This window comes from Peromyscus californicus, unplaced genomic scaffold (genome assembly GCF_007827085.1).
Source record: "Peromyscus californicus insignis strain IS unplaced genomic scaffold, ASM782708v3 Scaffold_8__1_contigs__length_139910024, whole genome shotgun sequence".
Lineage (NCBI taxonomy): Eukaryota > Metazoa > Chordata > Mammalia > Rodentia > Cricetidae > Peromyscus > Peromyscus californicus.
This window is the reverse complement of record NW_026294606.1, coordinates 48,587,607-48,604,695: the sequence shown is the minus strand read 5'-3', so window position 1 is coordinate 48,604,695 and position 17,089 is coordinate 48,587,607. Positions and strand designations below refer to the sequence as shown.

The window sequence follows — 17,089 nt, the reverse complement described above, 5'->3', positions numbered from 1 at the left end:
TGCTAATGACGTGGCTCACAACCACATGAAACTCCAGCTTCAGGGGACAAGATAGGCCTCCCTGACCCCGTAAACACACGCAAATCTCAACAAAACAAAAGTCAATCTTAACATAGTGACGGCCTGAGGATGTAGTTTAGTTGGGAGACTGCTCGCCTAATACGGATTAATAAACCCTGGGTTTCATCCCAAAGCACTGCATAAAATGTGGTGGCGCAGGCTTGTAATCTGTGCACTTTCAAAGTGAAGACCGAAGGTTCAACAGTTCAAGGTCATCCTCGGCTGTGTAGTTTCAACCAACTATGGGGTGGGGGACGACGACGCAATTGCCTTTCTGATTCCAAGCCTACTGAGTGGCACTACGGGGCTGAGTCAGAGGTGGCTCCAGTGAAGTTTGTTCTTTTCCTAAAGACGGCTGGAGGTGGATCTTTTGGAAACCCAGCCCGCTCACACATTTGGTCATCGTATCTTAGGCTTCTTCAACTTGTGGGAACTTTGCAAGTCACCCGGTAGCCGCTACTCTCATTCTAGTCCTTCCGACAGCTATCCTCGTGAGGAGCGCGCGGATGTCCAGGACCAGGGTGGCAGCAGACTCCAGGTCCGGGGTTCTCCTCCGCCCTCACTTTCCATAGCGAGGCCCGGGGCTTCCCTGCCTTCTCACCGGGCGTTGCTAATTGGAGGCCAGCCGGGTACTCCCCGCCGCCCTCCTTAAGGGGGTCTGTCGGGGTAGCGCACCATTATCTCGCTCAGCGATAACGCGCCCTGCAAACCTTTCCGGGCTGGGCAACAGCTCCTCGAAAGTCGTGCACCCTACAGCGTTGCCCACAACTGAGGGGATCGGACAGCAACTCCGGCAGAGAAGTGCGGGTTCCGTATGCACAGTGCCTGGCTCAAACACCCGGGAGCACCCGGGAGCATGAGGACGGCTACGCATGCTCCGTGTGCCTCCAAGGAACAGCGGCCCGAGGAGAGACACGCGTGCTCTGTGTGCGCTTCGCCTCTGCCAGCGTCTTGTACTGGAGCGCGCACAGCACCACGGGAAATGTAGTTTCTAGGGTTTGGAGTGTCGGGCACGTCTCCCGCCTGGGCTCAGCGCGGGACTACAGCTCCCGGCTATCCCGCAGACGGGCGGTGCGGGGACGCGGACTAAAGGGCGGGGCGAGAGCGAGGAGGGCGGAACGGGTGGGAAGGCCGCGCGCGCGCGGGGGCGGGGCTTCGGCCGCGGAGCCGCTGCCGCTGGCGGTCCGGACCTGAGGCGCGAGCTGAGGACACAGCGCCGGGTGCGGGCGCGGCGCGGGTGCGGGCGCGAGCTCGAGCTCGAGCGCGAGCCCTGCCGGTGGCTCTCGGTGCTCTTAGGTCCCCTCGCTCTCGTCCGGGACGCGGGAGAGAGCGGCGCGCGGCGGGGGCGCGAGGTGGTGCGGGCGGGGGCGGCCAATGCGAAACTGGCTGGTGCTGCTGTGCCCGTGCGTGCTCGGGGCCGCGCTGCACCTCTGGCACCTCTGGCTGCGCTCCCCGCCGGCCCCCCGCGCCTCCGGGCCCGGCGCGGCAGGTGAGGTGCGGGGCTCGGCCGCTGCGCGCGTGGGAGGCGGCGGGGATGGTCGGAGGGCCACGGGGCAGGTGCGGACGTCCCGGGACAGCCTGAACAAACGCGTCTTTTCATCGGCGTCGGGCGAACTCGACTGTGCGTTTCTTCTCAGCGTGTGCTCGGCGGCCCACGCCGTGCCCGAGGGCCTTGGTCACAACTTGGGGATGGGGGTGGGGGGTCTTCTCTCCGAGGGGGGCCGCGAGCGCGCCGGTGCTGACGACGGTGCTGCCTTGTGCGTGTCAGGACTCACTTGGCAGTGTGAGGAGGGACTGACTGTACTTTGTGTTCTCTGAGCATGAGGTGAGCCAGTGAAACACATCTAGACGTGAACTAGGGCGCAGCTGTGAGTGGAGTCGTCCCTGCGGTTCTGCTTGGGTAGCTTGCTAATAAAGGAGCCCGGGAATACCGGATTCTTGAACTCGCCGGCCCAGTTGTTCCTAAACTTCATCCCTCGTGGGGATGAAGTCTTTGTCTCATTCGCTCAGTGTTGTCCCACCGCCCTGAACACTACCTTAGGGTCTCGTGTGTCTTTTTCAAGTTTTTCCCAGAGAGCTTATATAAAGAGACCTAGATGGCTATTTTTAAAATAGAGTAATGCTTGTTTTATTATTTATTTTTTTTAAAACTACATTAGGAGTTCTCTTACCACTTCATATCCAAACAGCTGTTTTCTTCTTGGAAAGTTTATAAAAACAGGCCTTGACAGCACAGGGCTGAGTCTTATACCGTATTTAGCAATCCTCAAAACTCCCCAGCTGTTACCAGATTACACTGGAGTTATTTTAGTAATGATCTCTTTTCCTATTAGAGAAACCACCAGCTTTTGGAAAGGTTTTTTGTGTGACTGAAAAGAATTAACCACTTAAATGGTGTAATGAAAGTACACCATTATATGTGTATTTAGCTTGCTAAACATGTGGGGCTTTTACAAACTATTTGAGAAAAGTGTCATACATGCAAAATACTTTGCAACCTAAGATCTGTTGGGGTCCTGTTTTTTAGGTTTCTTTCTCTTAAATAGATAAGTGAGTTGCTGGAATCTACTTGCAGATCCAGTGAAGATTATATATGATCCTAACATTAGCAGTCTTTTGGGGTTCAACATAATAAACCTTGCCTTCGAGTTTGTATTTCAGTAAGCCTGCGAGCAATTTTTGGGGTTTGAAACAGATTTTTTCTATCCTTTTAATGTTTGGATGATGGTTTAGTACTTATCCATTTAGACTAGACTAGATTAAAGAAGCATGTAGAGTCATATAGGGTCATACTAGTTGTAAAAATTAATTTTGTTTTGATTCTGGAGCTTTGTCAGATAATGTTTCATTATAAAGCCAGATTCCTATCCCACGCTCCTCCCTTGGCACTTCAAAAACAAAAACAGGAGTAGTTTGATTGCAAACATTTCCCACAGGTCTTTTTCCTATTTTGCTGTTGAAATATTTAAAACATTTGGGCATATCTTTACATTTTGATCCTATCCATTAAGCCTAAAACCTGAGATTTTACTAAGATTTGTACTAAGGTCTGAACATCATCAGACCGGGGGCAAGTCCTTTGACCTGCTGAACTGTTTCAAAGCCCAGTAATTTCTTGAAAGATTAATTTACCTTCACTGAGTATTAGGAAAGCCCTCTTGGCTAACAGTTGGTTCAGCAAACAGTAGAGAGTTGCTGGGCCATCTCCTTTTGTAGTTTGGAACTAGCAAATAATCAAAATAAAGTGCCTGCCCTCCAGGTGTTAATCATTTGAAAGGGAAGACAGCCTAAGACTATAAATGTAAATGTCCCGAGGATGGTGAGTATGAGGAAGGGAAAATGAAGCAGTTTCTAAGAGGACAAACAGATGAAGGAAGGCCACTGTGAAGAGGTGAGAGTTGAGGAAGGACCTGAGGGAAGTGAGTAAGTCATGCTAGTACTAAGATTAGCAACTTTTCTAATGTAGTGGCTTTAAACAGCACTGGTGATGAAGAAGGTCTCTTGTGAAATGTAGCAGCACACCAGAGGGACAGAGGAGAGAGGAAAATACAGCCTTTGGACCAGGGGATAGAAACTGACTTGATCACTGTGTACTGGTTGTGGACAGTGCCTTACAAGAATTATACAATGGTTAATGCAGAAAGATGATGTGACCGAGAAAAGGCTTCTCTTTGTAAAATAGCTGGAAAGAAGGAAGCCAGAGTTGGAAAGAAGAGGAACTTATCACCAAGTACAAGCTTGAACTAGGTATAGGGCTGGATGCCTGGGTCCAGCATGTTTGGAGACAGACAGGGCAAGCAGTTCAAAGACAAATTGAGCTTGATGCCCAGTTTTTTGCCTAGGGCTGGTTCTTCCAGAATTATCTCTCTGTGCTATATCTTAGGGCTTCAGTTTCCATGTTTATAAACTGGTGATCTACAAAGATTTGTTCAGCAAAACACTCAGAGGTGCCGAGTCACTGTAAACCCTCCAGGAATTTACGAGAGTATTGGTAGTAGGGAGGTGGCTAAAGCCTATGCCAGTATGGTTCATTGAAGCTGGCAAGAGCACACTGTAGTGATGCAGTGACTATTTCATAATTGATCTGTGATGGGCTCTTATGTTTTCCTCATTTTCAAGATTTCTGCCTGATTGTGATGGATGCCATCCAAGAGCATACATATGAGTTTGTCTGTCTGTTGTTTGTTTTTCTTATGAGTTCTTAGGCTTATTTTGAACAATCATGTTCGAGGTCAGCATCCCTTAGACTTTAATGTCCACAGTCATTGCAAAGCCCAGCAGGTTGCCAGACTCAGGATGGATTACTTATTAATATAAGTAGTCATTGCTCTTGGGGCGCTTGCTTGGGGCTGTGAGTTATTCCTGTCATTGTGGAGATCTTGTTCCCTGTGGGCCTGTGCCAATTAGCGCAGGCAGACATAAGAAATGCTCAGTTTGAATGAGTGAATCAAGAGAATAAAACTGAGAAGATATTAATTTTCTGCCTATATCATCTGCTTATGTGCCATGAGGACCTAATAATTTAAATATATTTCTTTCATAAAGGGGAACAAGTTCTGTGGAGAAAAAGTTGAAATTGTTTTTAAATGAAAGGAAAGAAACATGATCTGTACTTCTAGATTATTTTCAATATAATACATGTTTTGAAAATTTTATTTGGAAAATGTTTTTGATGTTTCATACTAGATTATTTTCAATATAATACCTGTTTTGAAAATGTATTTTGAAAATGTTTTTGATGTTTCATACACATTCTTTTCAGGCATGTGACTGTGCAGGCTGATACATTTTTACAAGCTGAGCACTCTGAATCATGTTAATTTTAAAAAGGAAAACTGGCCGGGCGGTGGTGGCGCACGCCTTTAATCCCAGCACTCGGGAGGCAGAGCCAGGCGGATCTCTGTGAGTTCGAGGCCAGCCTGGGCTACCAAGTGAGTCCCAGGAAAGGCGCAAAGCTGCACAGAGAAACCCTGTCTAGAAAAACAAAAAAACAAAAAAACAAAACAAAAAAAAAAAGGAAAACTATGGGGTTGGGATCTAGCTCAGTTGGTAAAATGCTTGTGTTACAACAAGCATGAGGATCTGAAGTGGATCTCAGCCAGGCATGATGGTACACAGTTGTAACCCCAGCACTGAGGAAGTAAAGAGAGGATCCTGGGGCTTACAAGGCTACCAGCCTAGATGGATCAGTGAAGAGCCTATCTCAAAAATCAAGATGGACAGCATTTGAGGAATGAAATATCAGCAAAATTCCTATCTTCCTAAAGTGTTGAATGTATATTCGAAGTGTGCCCTGAGTTTGTTTTTGAGGGGTTGTTTTATTTTGTTTTGAGACAGTTGCTCTCCCTGGCTGTTCAGGAACTCACTATGTAGACCAGACGGGCCTCAATCTCATAGAGATCCACCTGCTTCTGCCTCCCTAGTGCTGAGATTAAAAGCAAGTCTGACTCCAGTATGCTCTGTAAAAGACTTGCAGGTTACAGTCCCACCAGCAGTGAAGCAGACTAGCTATTATCTTGAGACCATTGTCAGCATTCTCTTGAAGTACCTATCATTTGATTTTTACCATATAAGAAATCCGTCAGTTCAAATGTAGAAGAAATCTAGTGTGTAGTTGCTGTAATTCAAACTTGATTTCTAGTGAAGTTGGGCTTTTGTTCCCTCCAGAGGTTGCTGCCTTCTTTCACGACTTGTCCTTTAGTGCTTATGTCTTAGCCGCCCTCCCCTCGTGCTTCTGTATACTGGAATCAAAGCTATGTTTTCATGCTTGTACCATGTAACTGTGATGAGTATATAAAGTGAAAGAAAGTCTTTTTGAAAAGGCATCAACATGTTTCTGTTGCATTTTAGACTGACTACTTAGCACCTACAACATATGAAAACATTGCATTTAATATAGTGAGATCCCTGGCTCTCAGTAATTTACTTTTAAAAATGTTTTGAATCAGTTCCCACCACTGGAGAAAGATGAAATGGAATCCTTTTTAGAGCTCTGTATAAGCTTGTAGCTCTTAAGCTTAAAAACTAGCAGTAAAAAGAAAGACATAGCCTCTCTTCTGTCATATTTCTAAGAATGAGGTTTTTTTTTTTTTTTTTTTTAAGTAAAATAGAATCCTGCCCATTAGATCGTACAACAGTAAAAAGTGAGCTGTAGCTGGGCAGTGGTGGCGCATGCCTTTAATCCCAGCACTCAGTAGGCTGAGCCAGGCAGATTTCTGAGTTGGAGGCCAGCCTGGTCTACAGAGCGAGATCCAGTACAGGCACCAAAACTACACAGAGAAACCCTGTCTTAAAAAAACAAAACAAAACAAAAAAAAGTGAGCTGTATACATAATTTGTTAAAGGACTTTTTTATTTTTTTACTAAAAATGTTGCTTCTGCTACTTCATTCTTTAGAACATTTGGTTTGTAACAAGTTTTAGCTGGCTATAGAAGTGTGTGTCTGTGTGTGTGTGTATGCAGTGATAATGTCTGGCATATTTATGAGAAGTAATGTAGTCATTTTATGTTTAAGAAAAACTGACACGCAAGATCATATAACTTAGACTCAGCCAGGTATGGTTGTTCATGCCTGTTATCCCAGTATTGGGGCCATGAAAGTAGAAGGATTGAAAGTTCAGAGCCAGTCTTCACCTATGAAGGAGTTGAAATACCAGTCTGGATTACATGTTAGAACCCTGTCTCAAAACACAACAACAGTGTCTTAGGGTTTTTATTGCTGTGAAGAGACACCATGACCAGGGTAACTCGGAAAACATTTAATTGGGGTGAGTTACAGTTCAGAGGTTCAGTCCATTATCATTATTGTGGGACATGGTGGCTAGTGGGCAGCCATGGTGCTAGAGGAGTAGCTGAGAGTCCGTTACCTTTCGGGCAGCAGGAAGTGGTCTGAGAACTGGGCGGTATCTTGAACATACATGAGAACTCAAAGCCTGCCCCCCACAGTGACACAGTTTCTCTAACAAGGCCATACTCCAACAAAGTCACATCTCCTAATAGTGCCACTCCCTTTGGGGGGCATTTTCTTTCAAACCATCACAAACAACAACAACAAAAAAAAAACCCAAACATTCTCATAGTAAATATGTGAAGGATCCAGGATGCTGACTGTGGCCTAATTGACTTTCTTACTGCCTACTATTTGTTGTTTATGCCATATTGGCTTTCACGGGTGATTCTTTTTTTGTTTTGTTTTGTTTTGTTTGTTTTTTCAAGACAGGGTTTCTCTGTGTAGTTTTGGTGCCTGTCCTGGAACTCACTTTGTAGAGCAGGCTGGCCTCAAACTCACTGAGATCCGCTTGGCTCTACTTCCTGAGTACTGGGATTAAAAGCATGTACCACCACCGCCCAGCTTCTTATTATAAACTTCTTTGTTTTGAAAATCCTTCTTATGTTAGCATAGATACATATAGATGCATACATACATATGAGATACCAAAAGCCTGTATGCCAGTATGCTGTACATATTTCTGGATGCGGGGTTTATGTTTTTTTTTTTTTTTTTGGTTTTTCGAGACAGGGTTTCTCTGTGTAGCTTTGTGCCTTTCCTGGAACTCGCTTTGGAGACCAGGCTGGCCTCGAACTCACAGAGATCCGCCTGGCTCTGCCTCCCGAGTGCTGGGATTAAAGGCGTGCGCCACCACTGCCCGGCATGTTTTTTTTTAATTGTTTCTATTTATCTGTATGTTTTAGAAGCATAAGCATGTTTTATTTGTAATAAACTTTTTATAAAATATACTGAGTTTAGTGTAGTTGAGATGTTGTGACTGACTTGCAATCTATGTTGCTTATTTATAGGTCAATCAGCCTTATTTCCTCAGTGGAAATTTAGTCACTATGATGTGGTAGTTGGTGTGTTATCAGCTCGAAATAACCATGAACTTCGAAATGTGATTAGAAACACCTGGCTGAAGCATTTGCTGCAACATCCTACTTTAAGTCACCGGTAGGTTTTCTGAATTACTCCTTTACCTGTTTGAAAAAACAAACAAAAAAGACCCCTTAGTTTTAAAAGTCAGATATTGGGGCTAGAGAGATGGTTTGGTGGTTAAGAACACTGGCTGAGAATCTAGGTTCAATTCTCATTACCCACTTGGTGGCTCACAACTGTCTGTAACTCTCGTTCCAGGGGATCTAATTTCCTTTCTGACCTCTGGGCACTGCACACATGTGGTGCACAGACATACATGTAGACAAAACACTTACACATGTAAAATCTTTTTTAAAAAGAGAGACTGATTTAGAAGCATGGTTCTTTGGGGAGAAATGGCCACTTCCTTGAGTCTTAGAAGTAAGTTTTATCAAGATTTTTTTGTTTGTTTGTTTTGAGACAGGGTTTCTCTATTTAACAGTCCTGGCCATCCTGGAACTCTTTGTAGACTAGTCTGGCCTAGAACTCAGAAATCCTCCCTCTGCCTCTGCCTCTGCCTCCCAAGTGCTGGGATTAAAGGAGTGCACCACCACGCCCAGCTAAGTTTTATCAAGGTTTTAAGCCCGAAAGCACTTGAAAGAGTATCTTCTTGGGTTGCCATCCTAGAGTATTTTCAGTAACCTCACTTTTGTCAGTTGTGTAGTATTTTTAGTGGTAGAATGCACGGTGTGCGTGTCATGCCATAGTCTTTCCTCCCAGAACTGGGCTTTGCACTGCCTCTCCTGTTGATAGTTGTTGGCCCGGTCAGGGATGGTTGGTGTGGGAAGTGAAAGCAGGGGAAACCAACATAGCACCATGATTTTGCTCTGAGCAGTTGATGAAAGTTTGTATTGGGCATGATGGGAAAGACTACTGGAACTCGAGTTCTGGAGGTGATTCTGAGGCCTTTCCCTTGCAACGTAATGGGATTTATTATCGCAGTCATACTGAGGACATGAGTCCTTCTCAATATGAGCATCTAAGACTGCAGTGAGGAGCTGAGGAGAGAGGCATGGGGCTGAGCTGCCTAGGATGGGAAAACACTGGGACAGTAGCAGAGAAAGTCCTCTTGGGGTTGTAGTAAACTGTCACTTTCTTGGTTGGCTGTTGAGGTAAATTGCAGTTGGGAATTTTCTTGTCACCGACAGTGAACATGTATAGATTTCCTATCTTCCTTGTGACAGCTTCCATTCTTCTTCCTGGTAGGTTTCCTTAGTACATGACTGCAATAATAAATCCTGTACCTAACAAGGAATGGCCCTAGAATCACCTCCAGAGCTTGAATTTCAGTAGGTCTTTGCTGTCGTGTCCAATAAGAACTTGCCACCAGCCGGGGGGTAGTGGTGGCGCATGCCTTTAATCCCAGCACTCAGGAGGCAGAGGCAGGTGGATCTCTGTGAGTTTGAAGCCAGCCTGGTCTACACAGTGAGTTCCAGTACAGCTAGGACTGTTACACAGAGAAACCCTGTCTCAAAAAAAAAAAAAAAAAGAAAAAAAAAAGAACTTGCTACCAACTGCTCAGACCAAATTCATGGTGTTATATTGCTTTTCCTTGCTTTTACTTCCCACGCCAACTGTTCACATATTCTTGGTGCAGCTTTTAGGTTATACCCAAAACCAGACTTCTCAATCCTTTTACCACTGCCTTCCTTACCTATACTACCTTTTCCTGTCACTTGGATTATTGTAGAAGTTCCCCTATATGGATTGCTTGCTTTTATCTTAGTCATATTCCACATTATATTTTCCATCTAGCTGCCAGACCAAAATGATCCTCTTAAGATTAGTCAAATTTTGTTAATTCTCTATTCATACCTCTCCCCTGATGCTTGTGTGTGTATGTGTGTGCGTGAATGCACGTGTGACTGTGTCTATTGTCTTTTCTTTCTTAGAATGAAATCCTGTCAGGCATAGACAGGAGCTTAAGGTGATCCTCGGCTGTATGCTGAGTTTGAGGCCAGTCTTGGCTACATGACACTTGTCTCTAAATAAAGAAATACAATAAAATAAAAATCCCAAATCATAGTAGTCATTGACCTTGTCTCCATCACCTTCTCTATGTAAGTAAATCCCAAATCATAGTAGTCATTGACCTTGTCTCCATCACCTTCTCTATGTAAGTAAATCCCAAATCATAGTAGTCATTGACCTTGTCTCCATCACCTTCTCTATGTAAGTAATTTTACTGTGTTTCCCTCATGTCCCAGTGTGGGAGGCCAGCTCCCACTTTTTCCAGGGTTCCTGTGAGAAGAGAGAGATAAGAAATATTAGGTAGAAGGATAGTGAAGAAGAGAAAGACAGAAACACAGGACAGCTTTGGAAGAACCTGGGTCAATACGGCCCCTTCTGCCTCTTCAAAAGGGCTTTTTATAACAATGCCAAGGGGCGGGGCAAAAGACCTCCCCCTTGCTAGATCAAAACACACTGCACAGCCAAGTATAGACCCTTCCAAACACCTTTTAATCATGCCCATGGTCAGATCATCCCCTTATGCAGCCCTATTGGGTAAAGCAAGGTCAGATTCTCAGACCCTGAGTAATTTGGGCCTCCACACCCCAGGATTGATTTTTTTTTTAAATGCATACAAAATAATGGTGGTTTTCATCATTACACCATTTCCAAAAGTTTGCCATTGTACTTTGCTCATACTTACCCTCACCCTCTCATCCTTCCTATGATTAGTTCTTCCCAAAAGAGTCCATCCTTTTGCTTTCATCTCTCTCTCTCTCTCTCTCTCTCTCTCTCTCTCTCTCTCTCTCTCTCTCTCTCTCTCTCTCGGTTCTGCATGTGAGAAAAACATATGATATAGTCTTTCCGCGTCCACCCCCCACCCCCACCCCCCGTCCCCTCCATGAGGTACATTATACAAGCTTCTACTTAAGAGCCTTTGCTCTTGCTTAGACCACCCTTTTACTACGTGTCTTCATGGAAGCATTCCTTCAGGTCTCTGGTCGCTGTTACCCTAGCAGACAGTCTCAGATTAAATAGCACTCTACTTCTTCACCACTGTCTGCCCTTGCTTGACTTTACTATTACATGTATTACCAACTGGCACATGTAATACATTTGTAAGTTATTCATTCCCCACTAGGAGGTAGGTTCTTTTTTTTTTTTTTTCCCACTGATAGAATTGCAGTATCTAGAACCTGGCCTGACCAAGAGTGAGGTACTCAACAACTGTTGAATGAATACCTCAGATCTAAATAGAATCAATATAATTTAAACCGGTAATTCATTTGCTTTTGTAGCAGTTATTTAAATGTAGTAAGCTTGTGTTTGTTTTCTGAAGAAATGGATTGTCTATATAAAAACAGATTGAAAGCCCAAAAATACCTTTCTAGGGCATAATAGTTATGTGGATTTAGTAAGGTTATTTAAGCTAGCTAAAAAAAAAAAATGGTGAGCATGTATAATTTAGTTAGCATACTCACTCATGTTTGTCTTAATTACAAATGCTAATTGTCTACATAAGGTAAGGTGTTCTGCCTAGCTGGCCAGTAGTAAAAGCTGATGCATTCTGTGGTTATGACATTCTTTTATATCTTGTGTTTTACCAAAGGAGTCAAACTCAGTGTTATTTATGAGAACTGTGTTTGATTCTAAGCCTCTGTAATAGACTGTAACTTGTCACTTTAATGTATTTATTGTTCTAAGCAGGTCATGCACTATGTGTGTTAAAACACAACGGTACAATAGAGCTGGAGCCTAGGAGCCTTAAAGTTTAGTAGATGAAACTAGGTGTGATAGTGCCGTATGTGCTACCATGGAGAGACATGTGAAATAGCCTGGCTGGCTCAATAGTTAAGAATACTTGCTGCTCTTCCAGAGAAACCTGAGTTCTGATCCCTGCACCTTCATCAGAACACACACACAGAGAACATGATAAAATCAGTCTTTTTTAAATAGCCTGGGGTGCTTGAGAAACACAAGTCATGTAACTGGGGAGTTGTTGAAGGTGAGTGTTAGAGCAGAGGGGAAGCCTGGGAAGGAAGGAGAAAGAGAAGACTAAGAGATGGGGAAGGAGAAAGGCCTGTGGCTGTGAGGTCAGCAGTGGACTGTTTGCTCTTGGCAAGCAGTTGTGTGGAAGCTGACTTGCTGAGACAAGAACTGCTGAGGAGTGTGACTCCTTAGTGGTGATCTCATCAGAGGATGCAGAAAGAACAGGAGGTATGTCGGTGACTGCCAGCTGTCTGAATAGGAGAGCTGTGAAGTCTTCAGTCAGGTGCTGAGGACTGGATGGGAAGAGAAGAAAGCTCAGCTGAGGATGTGTTTGAGCTCAGGGGCCCACAGGCTGTGGTGTCCTCTCTAAATGTCTGTTGAATGGCTCTCTGTAGAAAAAGGGTGCTTATGTGTACATAGATTTATCATAATTTTATTGATATAAAGAATTGTAGTGCATAATTGATAGGTAATAACATTCATGCAGTACTCTGTCAAATTAGTAAATTCTATTTGGCCAGCTAATTGTCATAGAATGCTTCTGTTTTGCCAGGACATTAGATCTGTAATGAACTTATGGCTGGAATCAGCAAAGGCATATAGCTCTGAGGTAAATATTTTAAGTTAAAGAATAAGACTTAAGGCTGGAGATGTGGCTCAGTCAGAACCTACCTACCTGCTTTTCCAGAGAACCCAGGTTCAGTTACCAGCACCAACATGGCAGCTCAACTGTGTGTAACTCCAGTTCCAAGGGACCCACTTATTTTCACCAAGGCCAATTTCAAGCAACTGCTGTGACAAAACTGGGTGTAGAACTGTGAAAAGATACATACCATGAACATATTCCATCAAACAAAAGTATGGGGAACTTGAGGATTCCCATGTTTTAAATATATTTGTCTGTAATTTAATAAAGACTGTACTTAACCATTTACAAAGTTCCTGAAAATTTGACAACTAGCTCTCCTAAGCCAGCACTTCAGAACTCAACTCCCTGTGGGTAATCTAGACAATTACTCTAAGGATGAGTCGACACTTGATGTGCTAGTTCAAGAATCCTTCTTGTACCAGTTATAGCCATAGGAATAAATTAGTGTTGTCAGAGGACAGGGAGTAAGAAGATGAGCGGACAAAGAAGAGATGAAGGATAAAACCCTGGGTAACAGGTCACAAGGTAACCAGTGACATAAGGTTTGGGAGCTGCATGGCCTCCTTTTACATAAATACTAGTCCAGCAAGAGAAAAGGAAAAGTGCTGTTTCTGAGAAGTTGATATTATTGTGATCTGTTGCTCGCTGGCATTGAACATTTGCTGGTAGCAGGCCAGACATTTACACTTGCTTTAGTATTACAGAAGAAGGCTCATATAAAGTCATTCAGTAGTTAGCAGGCTGGAAAAATAAGGTTAGAGAACAGCCCTCATAAATGCTAGTGTTTCAAAGATCTGAAATGAGCATGAGGAAATGGATATGTGTGAAGTGAAGATCCATACCTGACATTAATGCCAACCCATCTCTCAGTGTGCTTGTGAAGTTCATAATAGGTGCTCGTGGCTGTGAAGTGCCTGTGGAAGACAGGGAGGATCCTTACTCCTGCCGACTGCTCAACATCACCAATCCAGGTGCGTGGTCCTCCAGGCTGCCGTCTATGTTAGTTGTCAAGTAAGAGGTGCTAAATTTTATGGGAGAGAGTCTATTTTAACCAACTAAATGTTTGTCATCAAAATTTGTGTTCCAGCCTTTTTGACAGACTGACTAGTCTCTCAGGGAATCTCTGGGATTCTTTACTGACAAAGAATTTCAGGACTGACTAGTGTATTCTTCAGTATGACTTGGTGCATCTGGAGAATTAGATTACTCATAGATTGCTGAATTTTGAACTTTTGGAAAATTGTTGATTTTACCAGTATATAATAGCTGTGATACAAATATTGTGAGTTGACTTTGATTTTGAATTATTGCTAAAAACCAGGTGATGTGGCACAGGCCTAGAATCCCAGCATTGAGGAACTAGAAGTGGGAAGATCACTTTTGTTTAGGAATCAGCCTAGGCAATATTATCAAGAACATACTTTAAAAAAAAAAAGAAAAGAAATTTAAAAAAGTTAAACGTCATGGACTATTGACTAAGCTTCTGCAGAAGAAACAGGAAAAAGTTTGAAATATTAAAAATAATTTTATATTCCTTAGATTTAAGTTTGTGAGAATCTGGATGGGGATGCAGAAAGTTGATGCTAATGAGGTCTTGTGTTTGCAGAGAGGCTGTTACTAGCATTTTATTAGCATTCCCATTGTATTTAGCTACAGTTCTAAAGGAGGCTTTCTAAATCTCTGTTGGGTGTGCTGGGTCTGGATTCTGATACTTCATTTATTTATTTTTATTTTATTTTTTTGGTTTTTCGAGACAGGGTTTCTCTGTGTAGCTTTGGAGCCTGTCCTGGAACTCACTCTGTAGCCCAGGCTAGCATCGAACTCACAGAGATCCGCCTGGCTCTGCCTCCCGAGTGCTGGGATTAAAGGTGTGCGCCACCACCGCCCGGCCGATTCTGGTATTTTAAAGTTTACCAGCTCTTCATAGTTACATATATCTCACTTTTAGAAATATGACAATACGCAGGTATGGGCAGCAGATCTGTGGCTCCAAAGCCAGCTCTGCCGCATTCTAGCTCTGTGGCCTCCTAGTCTACATTTCATTATCTGTAAGCAAGGAATAAAGAGTATAATTGCACATGCCTTTAATTGCAGCCCTTGAGAGGCTGAGGCAGGAATATTGCCACAAGTTTGAGATCAACCTGCTGAGTTCCATCCAGGTCAGCCTGATGTGCAGAGTGTGATGCTATCAATTAAAAAAAAAAAAAAAGTACCTACCTCATGGAGACTAATACAAGGGCGGAGTAAATGCTAAAAACATTTAGCATAAGTCCTGGGACTCCATAGATACTTCGTGCTAAAAAGCTTGCCTTTTTCATAGGTTGGATTCCAGCCCACTTTTTAAACAAATTGAGCATATATTCTAGTCTATGTCATAAAGCAGAGTTTTGTAGACAAAATTTTGTATATAATTGTGTTCTTCTGAGGAGAGGTTCCATTAACTTTTAGTCAAGAACCAAAGGATCATGAACCTCATCAGATGTGTTGTTGCTAATGTAGTAGCTTAGAGAATTTAAAACCAAACAACCACATACAGAAACATACACAGAGCTGGAGGTAGAACTCACTGGCAGAGTGCCTGCCTAGCAGTGTGCAACCCTGGTCCCATCCCCAACACTTGTTAACTGGAACTTACCATCTTAAGTGCTTATTGATAGTGGAGGAGTAGATGCTCCATTAATAGAACACTTTCATCAGTTAATACATAGACAGTTTTTAGAACTGCACTGTTTAATATATGTATATCTTATTACCCCCTGAGCATTTTGGTTATTTCAGTATCTAAAGGTCATGAACATTAATCCTGCTGCTGCATATCTAGAAGGTTTGATTAATAGCTGCTGTGAAAGCAACAAGATTTCCTGTTCCAGGTAGCTTGAACTTAAGGTATAGTTTGCTGTGGGATGGTCTGTATGTCAAGTGTGTTGCTGATTGGTCAATAAACAAATCACTGATTGGCCAGTGGCCAGGTAGGAAGTATAGGTGGGACAAGGAGGAGAATAAAGCTGGAAAGTGGAAGGCTGAGTGAGAGAGACACTGCCAGCCGCCACGATGAGAAACAGCATGTGAAGATGCCGGTAAGCCACAAGCCACGTGGCAAGGTATAGATGAATGGAAATGGATTAATTTAAGCTGTAAGAACAGTTAGCAAGAAGCCTGCCACGGCCATACAGTTTGTAACCAATATAAGTCTCTGTGTTTACTTGGTTGGGTCTGAGCGGCTGTGGGACTGGCAGGTGAGAGAGATTTGTCCTGACTGTGGGCCAGGCAGGAAAACTCAAGCTACAATAGTTGGTTAAGGTGAAGAAAGTCCAGGAATGCGTTGACCTCCTGTTTTTAATAGACATGCTTCTTTCTACTTTGAATGCCTTTTTTCCCCGTGAATATGTTAAAGAAAAAAAACTTGCTGTCATCCAGTCTGGATGCTGACAGTGCTCTCTCGCTCATAGCAAAATTTGTCCCTTTTTGCCCCCTCTTGCTCATATCTATTAACAAGAAAGAGGCAGCATTTCCTGTTAATCTTCATTTTATTGAATATCTAAGTGTAAGATAGCTTTCTAGGGACTAAAGTGAGGGACCTAAATGCCCTATATGTACAAGGTTGGGCCATATTCTAGAGTCTCAGTTGTAAAACAGGGCTGTCTTTCTTAGCATATCGGTGACTTCGGTAAATTCTGTCAAAGCAGAATTTTGGGTATTAATTGTGTTCTTTAGAGGAGTGGCATCCAGTGATTTTCAGTGAGATCCACAGTGCTAGGAATCAACCCCAGGACCTTGTGTGTACTAGGCATATGCAGCTACAGCTGTGAATAGGACTCAGAGCCCTGATATGAATGTATAGACTGGCCACAGTCTGTGTGTTTACTTTATAAGTAAATGTGTGTGCACATACTTGTTTAAGTGGTTGGGTCATCAGCAGTTTCAAAACCATAGTTCTAAAAACTACAGAGAACTTTGCCTTTAAAGTACATTTTTTATATTTCTCAAACTAGTTTTGACAAATAAGCCATATTCTCTTATCTAATCTATCCTGGTTCATTTATAGTAATTAAAAAAGTTAACTTGAAAGGACTATTGACTCTCTGGTAGAGTATTTGCTTAACATGAGTGAAGCCCAGGTTTAGTTCCCAGCACTGAAGAAAAGAAAAGGATAGTTCAGGGAACTAATGAGCCAGTAAAATGAGCACTGACTTGTGAGTCATTAAACCTGGGTCTGATTCCTGAGTCTGTCACTTTTTGTGACTTGGTGACAATTACTTAAGTGTCCCTTAGGGTTACAGTGTCTTAACTGGTGACCTAATACTCCTCCCACAAAGGGAAGTGGTAATGTGTAGATGTGACAGGAAGCAAGATAGTAGGTGCTCAGAATCTGCTTGACTTACTTATCTGCTATAAATTTTTTTTTTTTTTTTTTTTTGGTTTTTCGAGACAGGGTTTCTCTGTAGTTTTGCGCCTTTCCTGGAACTCACTTTGTTTCAAGTGATTTTAGTTACTCCTGTACTTCAGTGGTTTCCTTACATACCATAAATTTT

At 43.1% G+C, this 17,089-nt stretch overlaps 1 protein-coding gene across 2 annotated transcripts in view; it reads left to right on the top strand.

Annotated features, from left to right (window-relative positions):
* The first annotated feature begins 1,222 nt into the window (after positions 1-1,222).
* B3galnt2 (beta-1,3-N-acetylgalactosaminyltransferase 2) overlaps positions 1,223-17,089 on the top strand; it is a 38,866-nt gene continuing 22,999 nt past the window's right edge. For both annotated transcript variants that reach the window (XR_008215774.1, XM_052728416.1), the window contains exons 1-3: positions 1,223-1,549; positions 7,858-8,005; positions 13,428-13,528. Coding sequence is in view for 1 of the 2 variants with exons in the window: in XM_052728416.1 (XP_052584376.1) it covers positions 1,435-1,549; positions 7,858-8,005; positions 13,428-13,528 (364 nt within the window). In the remaining variant the exon portion in view is untranslated. The remainder of the gene's footprint in view (positions 1,550-7,857; positions 8,006-13,427; positions 13,529-17,089) is intronic.